At 43.6% G+C, this 20,199-nt stretch overlaps 2 protein-coding genes across 2 annotated transcripts; one reads left to right on the top strand and one right to left on the bottom strand.

The window, feature by feature from the left end:
• Nucleotides 1-4,470: 4,470 nt before the first annotated feature.
• K441DRAFT_572849 (uncharacterized protein) lies at nucleotides 4,471-4,662 on the top strand (the record flags this gene model as incomplete). Its single annotated transcript, XM_067644034.1, has 1 exon — nucleotides 4,471-4,662. A coding segment is annotated over one exon (192 nt), but the record flags the coding sequence as incomplete, so codon positions are not given.
• Nucleotides 4,663-6,906: 2,244 nt separating this feature from the next.
• On the bottom strand, nucleotides 6,907-10,186 carry K441DRAFT_573163 (heme peroxidase; the record flags this gene model as incomplete). Its single annotated transcript, XM_067644046.1, has 3 exons — nucleotides 6,907-9,252; nucleotides 9,307-9,961; nucleotides 10,008-10,186. The coding sequence occupies 3 exons, from the start codon at nucleotides 10,184-10,186 to the stop codon at nucleotides 6,907-6,909; spliced, it is 3,180 nt and encodes a 1,059-aa protein (XP_067501330.1).
• Between the last annotated feature and the right edge of the window lie 10,013 nt (nucleotides 10,187-20,199).

Consider the following 20,199-nt stretch of genomic DNA (forward strand, 5'->3'; position numbering starts at 1 on the left):
ACGCCCTAGGAGTTAAGCTTTATAGCCTAAAGATAACGGAATATTAATACTGCAGTCTCGCCAAAATTAAGTATTAGGTCTTACGAAGGTTCTTAAAACAGAAAATTAATAAACCCTATCTTAACCTCCATATTAACTAGACTGACCTTAAGGAAGCGCATACTGGTTTTGTACGAGTTATACTTATCTACAACACCTTCTTAGGAAGATCCTTCCCATATTTTATAACAACGTATAGTAAGAAGAAGGAGACACTATAAGTGCTTAAAGATTTCACCTAGTGGATTCGTCTAAGGTATAACCTTAAAGTTAATACTATTAGATCGGACAACGAGCTAGGGAGAAGGAGAACCCTTAAATAGCTATGAACTTAAGGGATTATATTTAAGCCTTCGGCGCCATATACCTAAGCTTAGAACGGTACCACCAAACACTTAAGGGGTATAATTATTAAGAGAGTACGAGTAATAAGAATTGCTGCTAATCTACCACATAATCTATAAAACGAGATAGTTAACTATGCAGTTTACCTTTAAGATCAAACGCCACGGGAAAGCAATGGTTGGAAATCGCCATATAAGAGGTTTTATACCTTCCTAGCCAATAGGAGATTAAGAAAGCCGCAACTGGCGCACCTAAAAGCCTACAGCTATAGGGCGTACGTAATAACGTTAGACGCCTAGCTAAAGAAGAAAAGGCTAAGCAAGCTAGATCCGCGAGCCCATATCGGCTACCTTATTAGCTATAACTTTACCAATATCTATAGGATCTGGATCCCATATAAGGGTATCATTATCTCTATAAGGGATATCATCTTTAACAAAAAGACGTTCTTTAATGGTAAGCAAATGGACATCTTAAAGGACCTACACGCTAAATTAGACACGCTAATTAAGAAGATTTAACTCCCTAATACCCTAACTAAGAATAAGGTTCTTCTAGAAGATAATAAAGAAGTATTTAAACCGTTAATTTAAGAGGAAAACGATGACGTTGATAAGCCAGTTTAAACCTTTAATAAGTTAGCAGATTTTAAGCTTATAAGAGCTCTCGAAGATATATACTATACATTACCTCTAATAGAAGAAGACAAAGAATCTCTATATACCTTTTATATTAAGTATCCTACGAAGTCAGATATACAAGGTACTAATTAAGACGTCGCTTATTAAGCAGGAAATGCGTTTCACACTTAGGGGGTATTTAACAACTCGGTTAAAGACTCCTTTACGGAAGCTAGCGATTATAGGTTTAAAGACTTTATTACTAAAAGGATCACTTCAGCCTATTACGGCGCCTTCTTAGTAGGAAGGAAGTTTAACCTTAATAGTTAACTTAATAATAGCAAGCTGAAATCAGGTAGAATACGCGATGTTAGATTACATAGGAAAAACTTACCTCCGCCACCTCAGTCGATCCGCGACCTTAATACGCATCCTCTTTAAGATTAGTTCCAAAAAGCTTAATAAGCTTATCTACAATCTTATTATCAAATAAGGTCGTTTTAAAAAACAGAAAAGAAGTATATAAAGGAACAGTAGGTCCTTAACTTAATATAAGTATTCGTCTACAAGATAGACAAGCACGGATTTCTCCAGAAATGCAAGGCACGCTTAATAGTCTGCGGAAATTAATAGGCCCCAGGAGACCTACCTATAAGAGCTACTATATTAGCTAGTATAACCTTCCGAACCCTTATAGCGATCACTACAAAATTCGACCTAGAGACGACACAGAAAGATACAGTCAATGCGTTTATCCATTACGATCTTAACGAGGTCGTCTATATAAAGCTACCGCTAGGGTTTAATAAAGGAAAAACAGACAAAGTACTGCGCTTAAGAAAAGCCCTATACGGACTATAACGATCACCACTGTTATAGCAGAAGAATCTCATGAGCTTGTTAAACGAATTGGGTTTTAAAGAGGTACCTTAGGAGCCATATGCAGGGGTGCCGGTAAATCTTCCCATTAAGTCCAAATTGACTTGAATTAATTATAAATCAAATTAAATTAAATCAGTTTAAGGTCCTCTGCCAAGCCAATTTAAATTAAATTAAGGGCTGAATTGAATTGATAAATATATAGAATATAGAAATATTTTTACCTTTAGTGTTAATGTTTAATAGATGCTCTCGGTTGGCGTATAAAATGCCGATTCTTTAAACTTTATTAGGTAAACCTATATAACCCAGTAATTGCCGTTATTATTAAGCTAGATCCGAGTCATTGGCTAGGTATATAACCTATATAAAGATATTCGCACCTATAAAGGTCCTTCCAAAATTGCCACCTTATTAACCTTTTAACACTACCACTCTATATTATTATAATGGACATTAAATCCGATTCTGAACCACTTTCTGTGCCTCCTAGTACAATTGAGGTACCTACTGAGCTTCAGAAGACCTCTGATTTCGATTCTCGCGCCTAGGACACTGTAAGAGACTTATCTTCTTCTAGTGACGATAAATACAAAGACCTTAATTGGCTGAAGTTTCCCGGCTTTCAGATTCCTCCTTTATTAAAACGAGACCGCCGATCGTATATCTGGAAGTATTGCTATAAGATCTACCAAACAGAAACAGGAAATCTCTATGCAGTATATTAGATCTGCTATATAAAATATAAAACAAAATATGCCACTGATTACCGCTGGCTTAACGCCTTAACTGGTAGAGCTGCTAAACACCTCCTAAAAAAGCATAATATTGGCAAGAATGGGCCAATTAAGCTTTTAGATTAATCTTAATTAGTCGCCAGTATACAAAACAAAACACCTACCGAGCAAGCCGAGTTTAATTAATGTTGTAGGAGCTTTAACGAACGCTGATTTTAGAAGCTTCTAATACAGTGGGTTATTTAGGACGGAATTGCATTTAATTAAGTTAATAGTAAGTATTTTTGTAAGCTAATTATCTACCTAAATAAGGACTTTAAAGAGATTCTCCCTTACTAAATAATAATACGCGATTGGATTATTAAGGACTTTAAACGATATAAAGGTGTAGTAATAGAGCTTCTTAAGCGCGCGTATAGTTAAATATACGTCTCTATAGATATATAGACCTTTTGAAACCTCCTAAGCCTCTACGGAATTGTTATTTACTTTATTAATAATAAGGGCAACTATAGAACCTTCCTACTTAGTATACTAAAACTCGCTAGGCGATATATAGGCGTTAATATTACTAATAGCGTAGCCGCGATTCTTATGGAGTTTAATATTAGTAATAAAATCGGGTATTTTATACTAGATAATGCGTTAAATAATAACACCTATATGGAGGCTCTAGGTAAGGAGCTTGGATTCAATTAGAAGGAGCGTTAACTTCGGTGCGCTGGCTATATAATTAACCTAGTGGCTCGCTTAATCCTCTATAGTAAGGATACAAAGGCTTTAGAGGACGAGCTTAAAGAGGCTAAAGATAAGATTAAGCACCTAGAGCTTTAGAGGAAGCAGGGCCCAATTAGAAAGCTTTATAATATTATTATTTATATATTTCTACGTTATCCCAACGCGAGCAGCAATTTAAGGAGTTTTAATATATCTATTTAACTACTATGCTATCGTTTTTAGATGGCTTTACGACTTAAACTACCTGGAAGCTTATCCTCAACGTTAATACGCGGTGGAACTCTACTTTTGATATAATTGAGCGCGCGCTATACCTTATGGCTGCAATTAACGCCTTTATTAAAAAGGAGCAACGGGATTAGGAGGCTTACTATAATTAGGCCACTAAAAACGGCATAAAGCCTTACCCAAAAAAGGGCAAGAAGAAGCCTTTAATTATCGACAACGCCTTAGGTAAGGAGGAATGGTAGATTCTAAAGGAGTATATGCAGATATTGGCGCCGCTTAAGGAGGTTACTAAGACTCTAGAAGGCAAGGCTTATAACGGTAAGTTAACCTTAATTAGGGTTTAAAAATATCTACTAATTTATAATAAATTAGGTAGAAATGGAGCTCTATAGGAGGTCCTCCCGTCCCTAGAGTACCTTATTAAGTAGATTAACCTTCTTACGTTTTAATATAAGCATAACCCAGAGTCTTACTTTTACATGGGCCTTTAACTTAGATGGCAGAAACTTAATAAGTACTATAAGCTTACTAATAAATCCGCCGTATACGTCGCCTCCGTTACTCTATACCCGCGATATAAATAGAAGTGGATTAAGGATAAGTAGAAGAATAAGAAGAGATAGATTAGAGATATAAAAGAGCGTATTTAAATAGAATAGGAGACATACAAAGGCCTTAATTTAGGTAGGAGAGTTAGTATACCACCATCTAAGCGCTAGCAACGCGAGGCAGAGGGTCTAAGAGCCTTCCTAGATGAAGGCCTTAGCGACGACTTGGAAGATAATAAGGAGGAGGACGAGTACGAAGCATGGATAAGGAAGTATCTAAAACGGGATAGGAAGGTTAATAATCCAATTAAGTATTAGTGGGAGCTTTGATTTAACTATCCACGCCTCTTACGCTTCGCAATTAATATGTTTAGTACGCTAGCGATAAGCGATAAGCTAGAACAAGTATTTAGCCTTACTGGTAATATAGTGCGGCCTAATAGAGCAAAGCTTAAAGCTGACGTTATTGGCGCTGCAATTAGCTTAAAGCATTGGGATATAAATAAGGTTATAAATATAAGCCGCTGAAGCTGGTAAGTTAATATAGAGGTGTTCTAAAAGTATATAGAGTGCTAATATTTGTATAGGAACGACGACTTGATCCTCCCTACTACTACCTAAGCCTCTACTAGAGCCTCTACCGAAGCCTCCTCTACCGCTTCCACTACGCTGGTGATGTTATATATTGCAAGATCCTTATATAGGCGGAAGGGTTAAATAAGAGGCCTTATTTATAGGCGGGCATTAAGTAATTTCGGGTGACTGCTGCGCAAAATACTATGCTAAGACTTTATATAGCATTATATCAATTTGTTAATTTAATTCCAATTCGAGCCTTCCGAATTAATTTAATTCTTTTAATTCGCCTAATATAGAACGCCAAGTAATTTAATTCAATTCGAACCTCTTCGGAAGACTTGAAAGGTTTACTGGCACCCCTGGCCATATATTATGCTAAAAGGTAGAATAGTCGTCTTCTTCTACGTCAACGATATTGTCTTCTACTACCGAAAGACAGATAAGAAGAAAGCTTAAGAAGTAATTAAGGAGCTAAGCAAGGAATATTAGATAAGTACCCTTAGCGAGCTAAAATAGTTCCTAGGAATCTACGTACTACGCGATCGTAGCCAGAGGCTCCTATAGCTATTCTAGGAAGCCTATATTAAGAAGATAGCTAACCAGTATAAAATAGATCTCAGAGGGCGTCTTTTAAACACTCCTATAGTAGAATCGGAACTCCTCCCTACTAATCACCGTATAATCCGTCTAACGCCTCCGTTCCCTAATACAGACCTATTAGTCCGTCCTATATCCCTACCAGCCTCTACAATACTATATCAGAGAAAATTGGGTTTAGTACTCTATGTAGCCACTATAACACATCCGGATATTGCCTTCGCAGTATCACAGCTAGCAAGGTTTAATCAGAACCCAAGCTAAGAGCATTATTAAGTGGTAGAAAGAGTCATCCAGTACCTATATAGCATGAAAAGCAGAGCAATCTGCTATAGAGGAGATGAGGAAGGAATAAATGGTAGAGGGAGAGACAAAGGAATACGCGACAAAGGACGAGACGACGGAAGAGACGGTGCGCAATCATTTATCTATGTTAGCGACGCATCATTTACGGACAACTCCGTCGACAGAAAGAGCTCGCAAGGATACATTATAAAGCTATTTAGGGGGCCGATCGCCTAGAGAGTAAATAAGCAGGGTATGGTTACGACATCAAGCACAGAAGCCGAGTTGTTAGCCCTATTACAGACAGTAAAGGAAGCTATCTTTATCAGCAGGCTGTTTAAAGCAATAACGCTACGCCTGAATGAGCCCTTAATTATTAAATGCGACAACACCTAGACGCTCCAACTGATCACAGAAGACACGGCAAAGCTAATCACGAAGCTCCGACACGTTAACATCCATCGATACTGGCTACGTTAGGAATACGCAATAAGACAAGTACAATTTTAATGGACAGCGACGAAGGAGATGATTGCCGATAGACTTATAAAGGCCCTGCCCAAGCAGAGGTTTTAAAGCTTCGTTAATATAATTAGAATGGTGGATATTAAGGAGCGGCTAAATAAGGAGAAGCAACTGGAGGACCTTAGGGACAGTATCAGAGCAAGACGGAAGGATTTAGATAAGATTACAGTTCAATTGACGCATTAACGAGCACGAGAAGGGTCACCAAGGCGCTAGCCGTAAGCGAGCCAATAGCGATTTTCTATGCCAGGCATGGAAAATCCTAATTGGTTGGCAGAATTTGGCAGGAAGGTGGTTAGCTTTAACCTCAAAGAGCTCAAAGCTAAGGGGGTATGTCAGATAACCTATATTCTCTAGAGGCGTAGACCGTGCACGAGTTACGTGCACGAGTCACGTGCATTATAAACCTCTTTATCTTAGCCCGAGGGCCCTAGGTCCAAGGTCAATCAAGACATCTACAAGATCATCAATCAATCAACCCATTTCATCAATGAACAGCTCAATACGAGTTACGTGACAGCAATAATATCCCTTACAATAGACCGCTCGTACCTCGGGTCAATAAAGCTCTATATATAATATATATACGAAATTTGACATATTTATAGCCTCATCTACGAGGCCTTGGTTTTCTGGCAGAACGATTGACCGCCTGCGTGTGCAGCTTCCTAATTGGTGCGCACGGAGCACAGCTCTGAGGGGTTTATTAATGCAAGGGATATTGCATTCATCAGGATTACGAAGAGAGCTACTCAACAAAGTTCCATTACCACTTTCACATATTCCTTACTCATCGTAGTACAACTTCCAAGTACTAGGGAACGGCGTCCACTGGCTCCAGTCCTCCGTCATAAACACCTTAAACGCCCCATTCACCGTCGTACTCTTCAGCTGTCCCGCCGGCCCAGCCGCCCTCCTCAGATTCTTCAGGCGCGCAAACGCACGAAGCTGCACCGCCATCGCAATCATCACAGTCTTTTGTCCAAGACATACGTGTTCCCCGTACCCATGATGGATGTACAAATCATCTGGCCGATCGAGCTTCACCTCCAGCGGGTCCGGGAACACGGTAGGGTCCAAGCCAGCAGTGTTGAAGTCGGCGAAGATCGTGCTTCCCGCAGCGGGAGTGAGGGTGTTCTTGCCGTCCTGGATGGAAGCGTTGGGCGCGGCAACGACGCGCAAAGCACCAGCGGCCGCGGGATCGAGACGGAAGCCTTCGAGGGCGTATTTGCGGAGTTTTTCCAGTGCCTCGGCGGAGTCAGAAGCGGCGAGAGCTTGGATTTCAGCCCAGTGGGCGGCGTTCGCGGGCGAGAGATAGAAGTCGAGCAGGCGGGAGATGCCTTGTGTCTGGATGGGAGCCGCGGCAGCCGACGTGGGTACGACGGTCCAGATCACCTCTTCGAGGGACATGCCGGAGTCGAAGAGACGCTGGATCAGCTTGGTGCCGAATTCTGGGAGCGCCGGGTCTCCCTTGTCTGCATGTAGCTTGGAAAACATGCTCTCTAAGAAGGAGAGGTTGCCGCCCTGGACGTCGGTGCAGGAGGTGGAGACCGCAGCAGCTAGAGCGGCTGTGGCTTTCTTCGCTTTGGCCTTAACGGCGAGGGTCTTTGCTGCGTCAATGTCGAGGAATGTGTACCAGAAGACGATGGCCGTGGCTTCATAGAGCTCGGTAGGTGTGAAACCGACGCCTTTCTCGTCCTCGGAGTCTTTGAGCGGAATGCCCCAGATGTGCGCGGTGACAATGGCATGCGAAGGGATGGCAACATCGCGAACAAGGTCGATCTGATAGCGATCACGCAACTTGATACTCTTTTTCTTGATGAGATCGGTCGTAACAGTATCATAGAAGTCGCGGATCTGGCTGAGGCCTTTGACAGGATCGTAGAGCGCGTGTATGCATATCTTCTTCTGCTTTGCGTTCCACGGCTTGTCGCCGCTGAGCATCCAGTCGTGTTTGATCAGCTCGCCCACGTGAAGACCCCACGGAACCTTGAAAGACTCTTGGTCTTTCAGAACACCCTTGACGCCGTTCCAGCTGAGGATTGGCGTTGGCTGGGGAATGAAGCGTGGCCGGTCGTAGTCATAGTCCGCTTCCACGCCCTTCGCAGCCAGAATAGCTCTGTTCTCAGACGGGACGGTCAAAGGGAACAAGGCATAGACCGAGTTGCTTCGGTACCATCCGGGATATGCTCGCTGAAGAAGCTTGTAGATGGTCGTTCCAAAGCCGACATTTGGATCCGACGCGATTTCATTATATCCGAAAGACGTTAGATTGGCGGGAGAACTGTCGATGGTGTAGTAGCGATCACCACGGACTAGAGCGACAGCATCCGAGAGAATAGCTTTCGCAACAGTCAAGCCAGCACAGAGACCAGAGCCTGGTACCTCCAGCTTCTTAGTATCCTCGCAAACCAGGCCAGGGTAGAGTTCCACGTTGTCAGGTTCTTGGTACAAAGCCTGGAGAGACGCAGCGACATCTGGATCCGGATTAATGTCATGAAAGGTGGCATGCGGTTTGAGCTTGAAGAACTTGCGAACTTCGTTGAGGCTTGCTGTGCCCCAGTTACGACCCTGGTTGATGCCGAGGATTTCAATGGCGCGAAGGGCTGTAGGTACATTTCTGGCTCCAAAGGCTCCAGCGACATCCTCAGTAGTACTAGACAGTATCGAAACCAGCCTAGCATCGTCAAAACCACCAGCGGCATTGCGTGTCAAGCCACCAAAGGTCCACTTTCCTGGGTCGGAGTCCAAGGAGTGTCCCCATTTCTTGAAGCCCTCGTACAATTGCGTCTGAGTAAGCGTCGCTGGATCCTGTCCAGGCCACAACTTCTTCATGAAATCGTTGACCCATGCCTCGTTTCTGTTGCTGATGGTGGCGTGCCATCGGTAGATCAGGTTGAACTCCATGCTGACCTGGTTGCCGACACCCTTGGGGATGCCCTCTGAGTCAAACGCATCGAAAGCTTGGGCGCGAGGGTCCAGCGTCCAGGTGGTATCAGTACGATTGAGGTTCAGGATAACACGGACGTAGTCGCGGAGGATAATGTTGATGTAGAGGCCGCATGTGATGAGTCTTCCGGTCTGGAAGAGGTCGTTGTCGCGCTTCGCTTCCGCTTTTTCGCCGTCCAAACCCTGGGAAAGTGTTAGCAAAAGATCATCAGTACAACAGTAGTTTCGAAGGCTTACCTTGGCCTTGTCGAGCTTTGAAGCAGTGAACCGACCACCCTCATTGATCTCGGCCAATTGCGTCACAACATAATTATGAAACCTGTTAAAGGAAACCAGCAAGGCACCAACACCGGGCGGCTGTCCCAAAATTCGCGGCTCAGCAAAGGTATCTGGCTTGAGTTTTCCATCTTTGAACGTCCTCACAGTATCCTGCATAGCCTGATTATGTCCATAAAGCGGCCCAAGATCCAGGTATGACGAGGACGCAACCTTATTCGGATCAACATCATCTGTGCGAAAAATATCATGAATGATGATGGTGGCCGTTGAGATTGCTATGCTGGAGAACTTGGCCGGATGCTCCTTTGCCAGACCTTTGCGGGCGAACAATGCATCGAAAATGTCCCCTGGATCTGGTAGAGCAGCAGGGGGAGAGCGCTGCGGGACCACGCTGCGGGCGTAGTACGAGCCGGCTTTTCCGAGCTCGGGATAGAGGATGTTGTTATGAGAGCCATCAGCCGTACGGTAGCGCCAGGCATCGCCCATGTACGAGAGCGGAGGGTGTTTGAGGTTGTCCCAGAGGTTGCCAAGCATGGCGTTTGTTAGGAGACCGGCGGTGGGTGAGCCTGCGGGATATGAGGAAGCCCATTTGACGGTGTTCTCTAGAAGTTGTCTGGAGAGATCAGCTTGAGCGAATGACTGAGGTGCAGCGGTCTTACTTTCGATCATCGACGACGTTCTCTGTGAAGAGACCGTCGACCAATGACTTCACGACGCCGAAATCTTCCGGGAGACGGTCGAGTTGACTCTTGATATCAGTGATGTAGCTATGGATGGTCTCTTTAACGGTGGGCACGTCATTGGAGTGGCCGTTGGAGGGACCGCTGGTTAACGCCATGCCGGGCTGTGGGGTTGTTGGCGCAAGCAAAAATGGGTGAAATGTAGTCAATGTAGCAAAGCTTTGAAACGATCAGTGCAGGCGGAATGGGTGAACGTGCCTACCAGACTGCTAAGCAACACGAAGGGGTGAGAGCGGTCTCCTTATGACAGGACACAGCTTCTGCCTCCGAGCTCATCGCTTTCACATGACCATCCCTCCATGTCGTTTATTAAGGCGTTCTACATAAGCGGCGTCAGCCATAATGCATAGGCTGAGAATAGCTGAGGTCTTGGCCGCTTCCAGCATCTCGCTGGCCGGATCTGGCTCAGACGGCGGCGTCCTACCGTAGGCATCTCGTTCGTAAAGGTTACTCCTAGGACAGCCTCCAACGGATGTTGGAAGGCGGTAGGATGGAATAAGATAGTAGCAATTGGCTGGAAGCTGTTCATGTGAAGGGTCGGGCCAGTTGGACAATCTTTGCCGCCCTTTAGAAGCTACCCTTATGAACAACATCGTACGGTAAGCATGGAGAGCTTTGAATCGTAGGCCTCTCGTATTCGACAGCCCCAGAGGTACGCATAAAGAGACTCGGGCTGTGGCATAGGCAGAATGACCTGGGAACGTGCTAGCCAAGTAACTTGAGGCTAAATGCAACATGTCAGCTATGGGCAGAGCATATTGAGGTAAACGCACCTCGCTTATGTCATGTGTCTGGCAAAAGCTGGATGCCATTGGCTGGCGTTTCTTGGACGGTGTAGTGTATGGAACAATCACATTTAAAAAAGTGATTACGCCATGCATTAGAATCAACATGCCAGGCGCAGCGTGACAGTGGGGCAGCTTAACGTATCTTACCACTCATCCGCCCACACCAGTCACCCGCCCACCCTAAAAACCCACCAAAAATCGGAAAAACTGCACCTTAATATCTTAACAACGGCTTAATAATAAATTCTGAAATTTTATAATTAGCCTTTTATACCTATATTAAGACTCTTAATAAAGTTCTAGCGTAATAAGCCTGGCCATTATTAAAATATTAGGTTTTAGCCCCTAATCTTAAGCTAAATTATAATATCTCTAGAGCTACTTAATAGATTCCTTTTTAAATCTAATAAGAGGTTTAAAATATATATAAAAGGCTAATTATAAAATTTCAGAATTTATTATTAAGCCGTTGTTAAGATATTAAGGTGCAGTTTTTCCGATTTTTGGTGGGTTTTTAGGGTGGGCGGGTGACTGGTGTGGGCGGATGAGTGGTAAGATACGTTATAGAGACCTTATTACTAAGCGCGACCCCCCATTTCACATGCCTTCTATTGCACATGCCTGACGCGTCGCGCACGACCCCGCAGTTGTCGAAATCGCACCGAAGTCCGTCGCGCCTGTGGTGACCGTCGGCGCGATGTCGGTCATTGCTGTCGGGGAGACTATGCGGATTGTAAAGGCTATTACGAAGTTATGAAAAGAGCACACAGCAGCCAGGTTGGGCTGGGCTGAGCTGAACGGTTATCACAGGGCGATCTGCACGGTCCGTTGTGATGTAGAAGTACCTTGGTCACAGAGGCGCCGAGACATCCTTAGGCACGCTCCAAAAATCCCGCAACCCTTTCTACTAGTGGAACTGGTTTGCGCCCAGACTCTTGCGACCACTCTGGTCGCTGCCGTCACATAAAAGTGCAGCTGCACTCGGTGACAATGGTAGGCTTGTCCTTTATCCAGTGAACACGAGATATAACAAGGCAAGTCGCAATTAACACGTGCGGGGATTGTCAATTTAGGTAGAGACCATACCTTCATCCCACACAGCAAACTATAATGATCTAAAAGAGCTTTGAAGATAGGACTACCCAGAAGGATTTGCACTCGTATCAATGCTGTGCTGTTTAAGTAACTTTCCGGCCTGGCAGCTCTGTAGCTGACCGACTTGCATTTGTGAACCCGTGAGTGACAATCGGTTCGTTTTTAACGGGGCATTCGGCTGCAGAACTGTGTCATTCCCAGGATTGCGCAAGGCGCGGTAGAGTGTCCACAGCATGCAACGGTGCTGTCCTGAATCCTGCCTTCCATGGCGGCAGGTACTTGGGCTGTTCATTCGTAAGAAAGAAAATGCGCTAGCCACGCCCAGTAAAGCCGAAGCCACAATGCATTCCCCAAGTTCTCCGGTTCCCCGTCTTCGAATCCCCGCTGCAGATAATGTTGAAACTTTAATCTAATGGGACTGAATAAAGGTGCATCTGACAGAAGTGATCCGCTTACGGCCTCCACGCATGAGCCTTGGGCGCTAAGGTCTGATTTATTGGCTAAATATAGGTAAGCGTTCACTCACATTTAAGTTGAGTGTGCCCTAAAATTCCTGCAAAAGCGCCACGGCTGCATCTTTCACACAAAGCACTTAGTCTGGCTGCCTTCTCTACTCTCCTAGAAGACCTTTAATCAACACGTCATGTGTTCAAGCGATAAAGTTTGTAGATCCCTAGAGAAATAGCGTTGGTTCCATAGGCGCATTCTAGCCCAACGCCGCGCACGCCAAAAGGAATACTACTCTTCTCCTCTGCTTACATAGGGCATTCAGATATGGGCCTCTAGAGTTCTGCAGCATAGGTCTACGGTATTATACCAGCTGTGGCCTTCCCGGCCGCATATCTCGGGCGTGTCCGGTCTCATACGGTCTCTAGCTCTGTGACCGAACCTTCAGACTTGCTCAACAGGCTGCTTCCAGTGTCCATCGCCAGGGACACTCCGATACACCGCTTGGACCGCAAGCCACTTGGATCCAATAAGCCTTTCCCCTAGGATGTGCCGTTCCGGCAAACACGAGTATGTAACCTACAAAAGAAAGTCGCTTTTAAGTTCAATGTCCAGGTTCTTCATACGCCATTCATTTACGGCTTCAAGGGATAATAGTATGTAAGGATGCCCGGGGCCGAGAACCCGCTTCCCTAGTTGGAGGTATTTTTCCATGAAGAAAACAGCCTCTTCGTCACGACCTTGGCCGCCATGCTGGTCAGCGTGGAAGGATGCTCCTCCTTAAGCACCCTCTTTCTTATCTCCATCACTTGCACCCCCAGCTCTTTAGCCTCCTTCCACCGCTCCTGATTCCAGTACGTCGACGCCAGTATACCAATGCTGGCGAGCGTTTCTACGGCGTTTGTTCCTATAACCTTCCTTGCTCTGATGGCCGCTTTCAGCATCCTCTCTGCTTCACATACTTCCACGCCTCTATAACATACCACACCGTCTTATATAGTATAGAGGTCTCCTGTTGCAGCGAACCTTTAGAAGTTGGCTTATGTGCTTCTGCTAAATTTGCCTGAGGAAGAGTGTGTGGCATATTATTTAGTTCTCGTGCCTCTCTAAGAAAAGACTTCTCAACCAGTGATGTCAATGGTTAGGTTACTCTTTGGATTGGTTCGGTTTAAGCAAAATCTTGAGAGTAACCGGTTCGTCAATTTGATTAGCTCAATTTGGATCGGTTATTAGATATTTTGATAAACCGGTTATCCAGTAAAACCAGATAGCTCTGGCTACAATACAAAAACGAGCCTCTGCAGGAGCCTCTGCATAAGCACCTACTAAGCCTTACCCTACGGGGATAAGCGCCACCCCTAAATAGAGCTAGCTTCTGCCAAGGCCAAAAAACACGCTAAAACACGTAAATAAACACTTGAAAGACGTGTTATCTGGTTAATCCGGTTTAACCGGTTCTGTAACCGGTTCAAGCCTCAAAATTGTATTTTGGATTGGTTTTGGCCTCATTCCTGAAACCTAACCTAACCGTTGACATCACTGTTCTCAACATAACGTAAACCATTACCAATGGCAAAGAAACTACGTACTGCTTCCTTCCTCCCTCCACCCGTTATAAAGGCACCAATGACCAGCGCGCCTTCACTGCCCCAGGCGTCCGATCTGGGAAACGTCTAAATATATCATCCCACCCCATGCCCATCTTGTCCTTGTATAAGCGTAAGCGCTCTTCGTCCGACTCTAACCAAGGCAGACGCGCCCGTTTTCGTTCCCTATGTCTTCATCTCCATTCTCGTCTCCCTCTTCCAGTCCACACTTCGCCGCGTTGAGCTTCGACTAGCACATGGATTCGGCACACCATCATATCGGTATCCCGGTAACCAGTGGTCCCGATAATATTTTTATTCATTGCTTCTTAACGATATTGTTGGTTACACAAGGGGGATATCACGTAGCTACGGTTCGTAGATAGTATGATGATTGTTCTGTGTTCTTCTTGAAGAAAGGGGTGAGGAACTTAAGGTTCCTCACCACGCTAGTGCCGCGGCGGCACGTGATGGCAACTTGCCACACGTGACGGCAATATGCCTCATATGGTGACCATTTGCCTTTATTCCCAACAGATATATTCATTCATAAGGAGTGATAATAATTAAATATGTTGACGGCCCTTATAAATGAATATTCGTAAAATTATGAATATATATATATAACGACTAAAAGCTCTCGTGGTGTAGTAGGAAGCTTTTGTGGTGTAGTAGAAGGATACTAATGTGTAAACGTAAGACTAATTTACACCATACGTTGTAATACATACGCAAGAGAGCCGCTGGTGAACGTTGCCTCATTGCAACGGACAATTGCCGCCACCATCAACGAGTCTTTTGGTGCCTGACAAAATGTAATATCAGTTAATTGGTATTTGTAAGGCAGTATTGCCAGGGTGTACGGTAGGGAGCAGGCAAGCCNAGCATGAGTCACATAGGGAGTCGATGGAAGAGGACGATATGGTAATGAGGGTAGGCAATAGCCTAGGTACAGAGAGAGACAAACCGATAGGGGAGGAAGGAGGCTGCAAGCCCGAGGAGCTTATAAGGGGTGGCCAAGGCCTAGCCGAAGGCTAGCCTTGGCAGCCCCTGAGAGCTCCCGGGATGTAGCCGAGTAAGGGACCAAAAGTACCCTTACAGTATTCCATATTGTTGCCTGATCCATAGTTGATACTAGAATCATATACTGTCCTCGTTCCTGGAGAGGATGTCCGGAGAAGACCAGACTGAGTCGCAATGTCCGCTTTGGGCCTAGACTGGTGCCGTGATGGGATGACTTCAGTCGTCGCGATGTCCCTATGGGCATGGTGCTCCCGCCCTGTGGTTTAAGACTAGTTCGTGATGGACCGCGCCGTCTTTCATCCTCGTCGCTCTCCCCAACTTCACTGTTGTCAAATTTTGTTGTGCTAAGAATATACTATATACAATTGGGAAATCACGTGAAAAGAACCACAGCTTTCACAGCGTACGTTTCTTCCAAGCACAGACCCTTGCGGCAAGCAGAATGTAACGACCTAGGTATTTTACTAATTTACCCTTTCAGAAGACGAATTCAGCTCCGAGCCATCAGTTGGGGCCCGGATGGCTTGCGCTCCATTGCTGTGGCAGCTTATCTCATAAATCAGACTCTCGGTGGACCGTGGATATACTATTGGTACGTGCGGACGGGCATATTGCTCCTTATCACCAATGAATTCTCCGAAAGTCTGAGAGCTTAGTTATAGGCGCAGCTTTGATAGTAACCCATTATTTTAAAAATTAAAAATTCCTTTTTTTTGTCTTTTTATACCCCACAACTCGAACGTATAAGTTAAAAAAAATTATTTAATGTAATAGATTCTTTAAGTATTTTTATATATTTTTATATATATTATAGCCCTATATCTTTAATATTAAAGGGGGAGATACATTATTAAAAAAGGTAAGTAATTCTCTAAATTTTCTAACCTAAAAACGTGTTCGGTTGCAATCTGGAGCTATTTCAATCTGACGTTGATCCGTGCTTTCACTGGCGTTAATTAGGGTGTGTTCGGTTGCAATCTGGAGCTTTTTCAATCTGATGTTGATCCGTGCTTTCACCGGCGTCAATTAGAAGATAATTAGTGGCGCTTAATCTGGTGGTCGTACTCAATCTGAAATAAAGCCGACTGTTCGGTTGATCATTCTAATAAAAAGGCCTTAGATGAGACTTAAAATTAGGCGCCTTCTGCCTAGTCGGATCTGAACGGTGACAGTATGAATTAAGGAGAGGACATTGGAGCGTCTCCGGGCAGAACCATCCCATAGAACCAGATTACTTAGCAATTAGTAAGCTCGCACGGGCCACTATTGCTAGCGTATAATTAACTTCAAAAAAGCCAGTGTCTACCGCAATCTAAATAGCTTAATATTCCACCAACCATATAGCATATATGCTTATCTAAGGTGATAAATTAATAGTCTAGTATACTAACAATAAGCCCTAAACGGCTTGTGGAGAACATATCCGTGCGGGGTAAAAAATTAAAGGCTAAAGTCGGAGTATAGAATAGTTAATTTCTAAAGGATTATTACCGCAAATTTATGTCAAATCTACCTCTTCTAAGCCTATATTAATTTCCTATTACATAATATGGCCGATAGCTCTTTATTTAATATTAATTCGTCCCTTCCTAACCTTAATAAGCTCCTGCAGACTAGGTGGGCCCGTCTAGCTATTACTACTACATCCGCTGCCCCCTTGGGTACTCCTTTAGCTGCACCTTTTTAAAAACTTAGCAACAGCCAGAGTAATCCAATTAAGCTCTTTAATACACCACCACCTCGCTAAACCGTCCCTACTCCCTCACACGAGGTTACTTAAGGTCCTTTATAGCTCCGCAAGCCCTGGTTTACAGTACAGAACCGTCTAATAGCGTCTTAAGTAGATATATAGGCTTCTGCGGAGGAGCCTTTTCCTACTCTACTACCACCTAGAATACCACCCTATACCCGCCATAAACGTTAGGCTGCTTCCGTTACCTTAGAATACTATACCACAAGTCCTCTTCTACTATAGCTTTAATTGCTATTGCCAGAAGTTAAAATTAAGCGTTTAGAGTAAAAGCCGAACCCCTAGTTACACCCAGATTTACTACTAGTAGTAAAAAAGGTAGTTAACTTAATGCCGGCCTAATATCTTTTAGAGCTATATACGGGTGAAAATTTTAAGGATATTAACGCCGCATTTAATTAATATTAGGACTATACATTCTCTAAAGGTTTCTTTATTGTTAAATTGTCAGTATCTAGCCTAGATACTCTACGGCCGCGCACTATTTTCGTCTGTAAGCACTATAGCAAGTATACCCGAAACTACCGCAAATTGGACAACTTTCGCGGCAAAAATAGCAACCGTTAGCAAGAGGCCACTAAGGTGCACCAGATAAGGTGCGGCTGGACTATTCAGGTGGCCTGGAAACAGCTTATTAAGCATATAGGCTTGGTATATAGGTGGGTGGCGACTCTTACCTATACTAAGTATGGCGATCCAGACAATCCAGAGGCCTATCCGCACGACTTTATTGCTAATCCTCTTACTTATATTGGCCACTAGGATTAACTACTAGAGGCTAAAGAGGTAGCCGCAGAAGCCTATGCTCTTAGGGTAATACGAAAGACCTATCTTATTACGTAGCGTTAACTTTCTGCCTAGGAGTTATATATAAGCAAGAAGAAATACTATAGCTTAGCGCGATCGTTAAGCGGCCTTCCTAGTGGAGCTAAGGGCCAGCCGCGGGCGCTTGGCGTGCTTAAGCTGCTTCTCTACTAGTATAGATTTAAGTACCGGTCTCAATATACCTATATAATTAATCTAGAATTAAGTTATCTAATTGCCCGGAGTCTCTAGCAGCTTATATTCTAGCTTCCTATTTAGGTAAATTTAGCGCAAAGGTTTATTACCAACTTTAGCTGCTAAATAGACGCTATATTTAATACCAATCGATCTAAGCTCTTATTAGCTATTATTACTAGCGTTACTAATATGGGGTCCTCTTTTCTAGCAATATAGTTATTTATTAAGAGCGAGTCTTAGCCAGATTAGGCCTTCTTCCTAAAGTCTACTTAGTAGAAGCTTTAGAAACGGCCACCTAAAGTTATTATTACCAACTTTAGTAAGGGCCTTGCAGCCGCCTTATTAGTAGGGCAGTTAATTATAGTTATTCTCTAGTACTGCTAGTGGCACGCCATAAAGGCAATAAAGAAGCGGATTAATAAGGGGATTTAGACAAAGGCTAAGAGGCCGTATGGCTACTCGGCGGAAGAGAGGAAGGTAGTAAAAGAACTATTTTAGCCCTACCTAAAATCCAAAACAGTAGTAGAGCTTAAAGTCAATCAAAAGGCAGTCCTAAATAAGCTACACCTATGCGATAAGGTGTGGTTTTAGACTATATACGTTAAAAAGGAGAGCTAGATAATTACCTACTATATTAGGTAAGTTTTAGTAAGCTTTTAATATTAAGGTTAACTTTTTAGCTGGGAATAAAATGTTACTATAAGGCATTTGAATAAGCTTTACTATAGGCTGCCCTATAGTAAAGCTCATCTAAATGCATTATAGCGATATTCTATTTCCCAGCTTAAAAACCTTATTTTAACGTCGACTTTTCCTTAACCGCTTACTCCCTTACTAGATACCTTCCAAATTTAGGTATAGCGGTAAGCTAACGAGGTAAGGGTATTAATAGAGGGTTAAAATGCTTTACCAATTATTAATTAAGCCTTAAGGATACTATAATTAAGCTAAAGAAATAGATCTTGATATTGTATAAGGAGTTAATTAAATCCGAATATATGTCCGAAACGTCCCTCCCCCAAATTATTACCCTAGATCTCTTTTAGCACCACTTCGCGCAAATTAACGGTATAGTAACGCACTATGCGCTTAAGCGAATCTTTAACTCTATATATGGCGCAAGAGCTTTAACAAATAAGGAGAAGCAGGAGTGGGCTAATTGGGAGTAGAAGTAGGACAACTGCGACTACAAAGACCCCTACCGATATGGCCTCCCCTATTGCTATATACTTATTTAGTGCTTAATATAGAGGCTTCCTATATCGCCGGCTTTAATCTACCCTTACTAGTATATCGCAATAAAGCTAATTGCCGCTCTAAATTGGCAACCGCGATATATTAAGAATATGGCGTTCTAAGGCGACCCTCTGCTAGAGCACCTGGAAGCTCTTACTAGGATCCGGCTATTAGTTCTCCGCCTCCTTAATATTATTAAGAACCTTCCTACTAAAGAAATGGGCGAGCTTACTAGTAAATTTAAAGACTTTAAGGTGGCTTAAATAGCTATTTTAAGTAAACAGGTAGAGCTTCGATCGCTACCTAAGGGCGCTCTATTTAAGGTTCCTTCAAAGGCTCACTAGCAGCCACCACCTAAAAAGAAGCACAGTAAGGCTAACCAGCGGGGTAAAACAAGCGCTAAGATTGCTAAACGCGCTGCTGACGTCACTGTATAAGAGCTCTAAAAGGAAAGGTAGGAGGAGGCCTAGAAATAAAAGGAGCAGGTACTAAGTGGCGGCGTAAATCTTAGCTAATTTCTAATCCAAAATAAAGAGCTAGCTGACGAAGTAGATATAAATATTAAGGAGGATAAGCAGCAACCGTTTAACGAGCCGTCGGTACTATATAACGAAGTTTTAAGGGGGTTAAAGGACAAGGTGGTTATTTTAGAAGCGGGGAAGGACGATAACTTATGGCTTAATAACGCGGAAGTACTCCAAGGTACTATATTAGACGACCCTTACCAAAATATTAGTAAGAAGGAGCCTATTAAGAACCATTTGGCACCTGCCAATTATTAAGAGCCGCCACCTCTCCTACTCCATTAATCTGGCAGAGCGGCGCGTACTAAAGCTCGAAGGACCTATACTTAATTAGCTCGTGGTAATTTTATATTAATTATAAGTGATACTAACAAGGGTCCTAGTGATCCTAAGCCAAAAGAGGTTAGTATTCTGTTGAAATTAAAGCGATCGCGACAGGGAGCTTCTATAGACGTGCATAAGGCCTATAAAGCTAGCGCACTTGCTATTAGGTCCCCTAAGGCCAAGCGCACGCGTAGTAGTAAAAAGGGAAAGGATCCTGTTAAAATAGACGGCCGAATATTGGAGTATTACATATGTAAATAGTGCTTTGTTATTTAAATTTAATTTGGCGCTGGCGATAGTGGCCCGTGCGAGCTTACTAATTGCTAAGTAATCTGG

This window comes from Cenococcum geophilum (genome assembly GCF_001692895.1).
Source record: "Cenococcum geophilum 1.58 unplaced genomic scaffold K441scaffold_36, whole genome shotgun sequence".
NCBI lineage: Eukaryota > Fungi > Ascomycota > Dothideomycetes > Gloniales > Gloniaceae > Cenococcum > Cenococcum geophilum.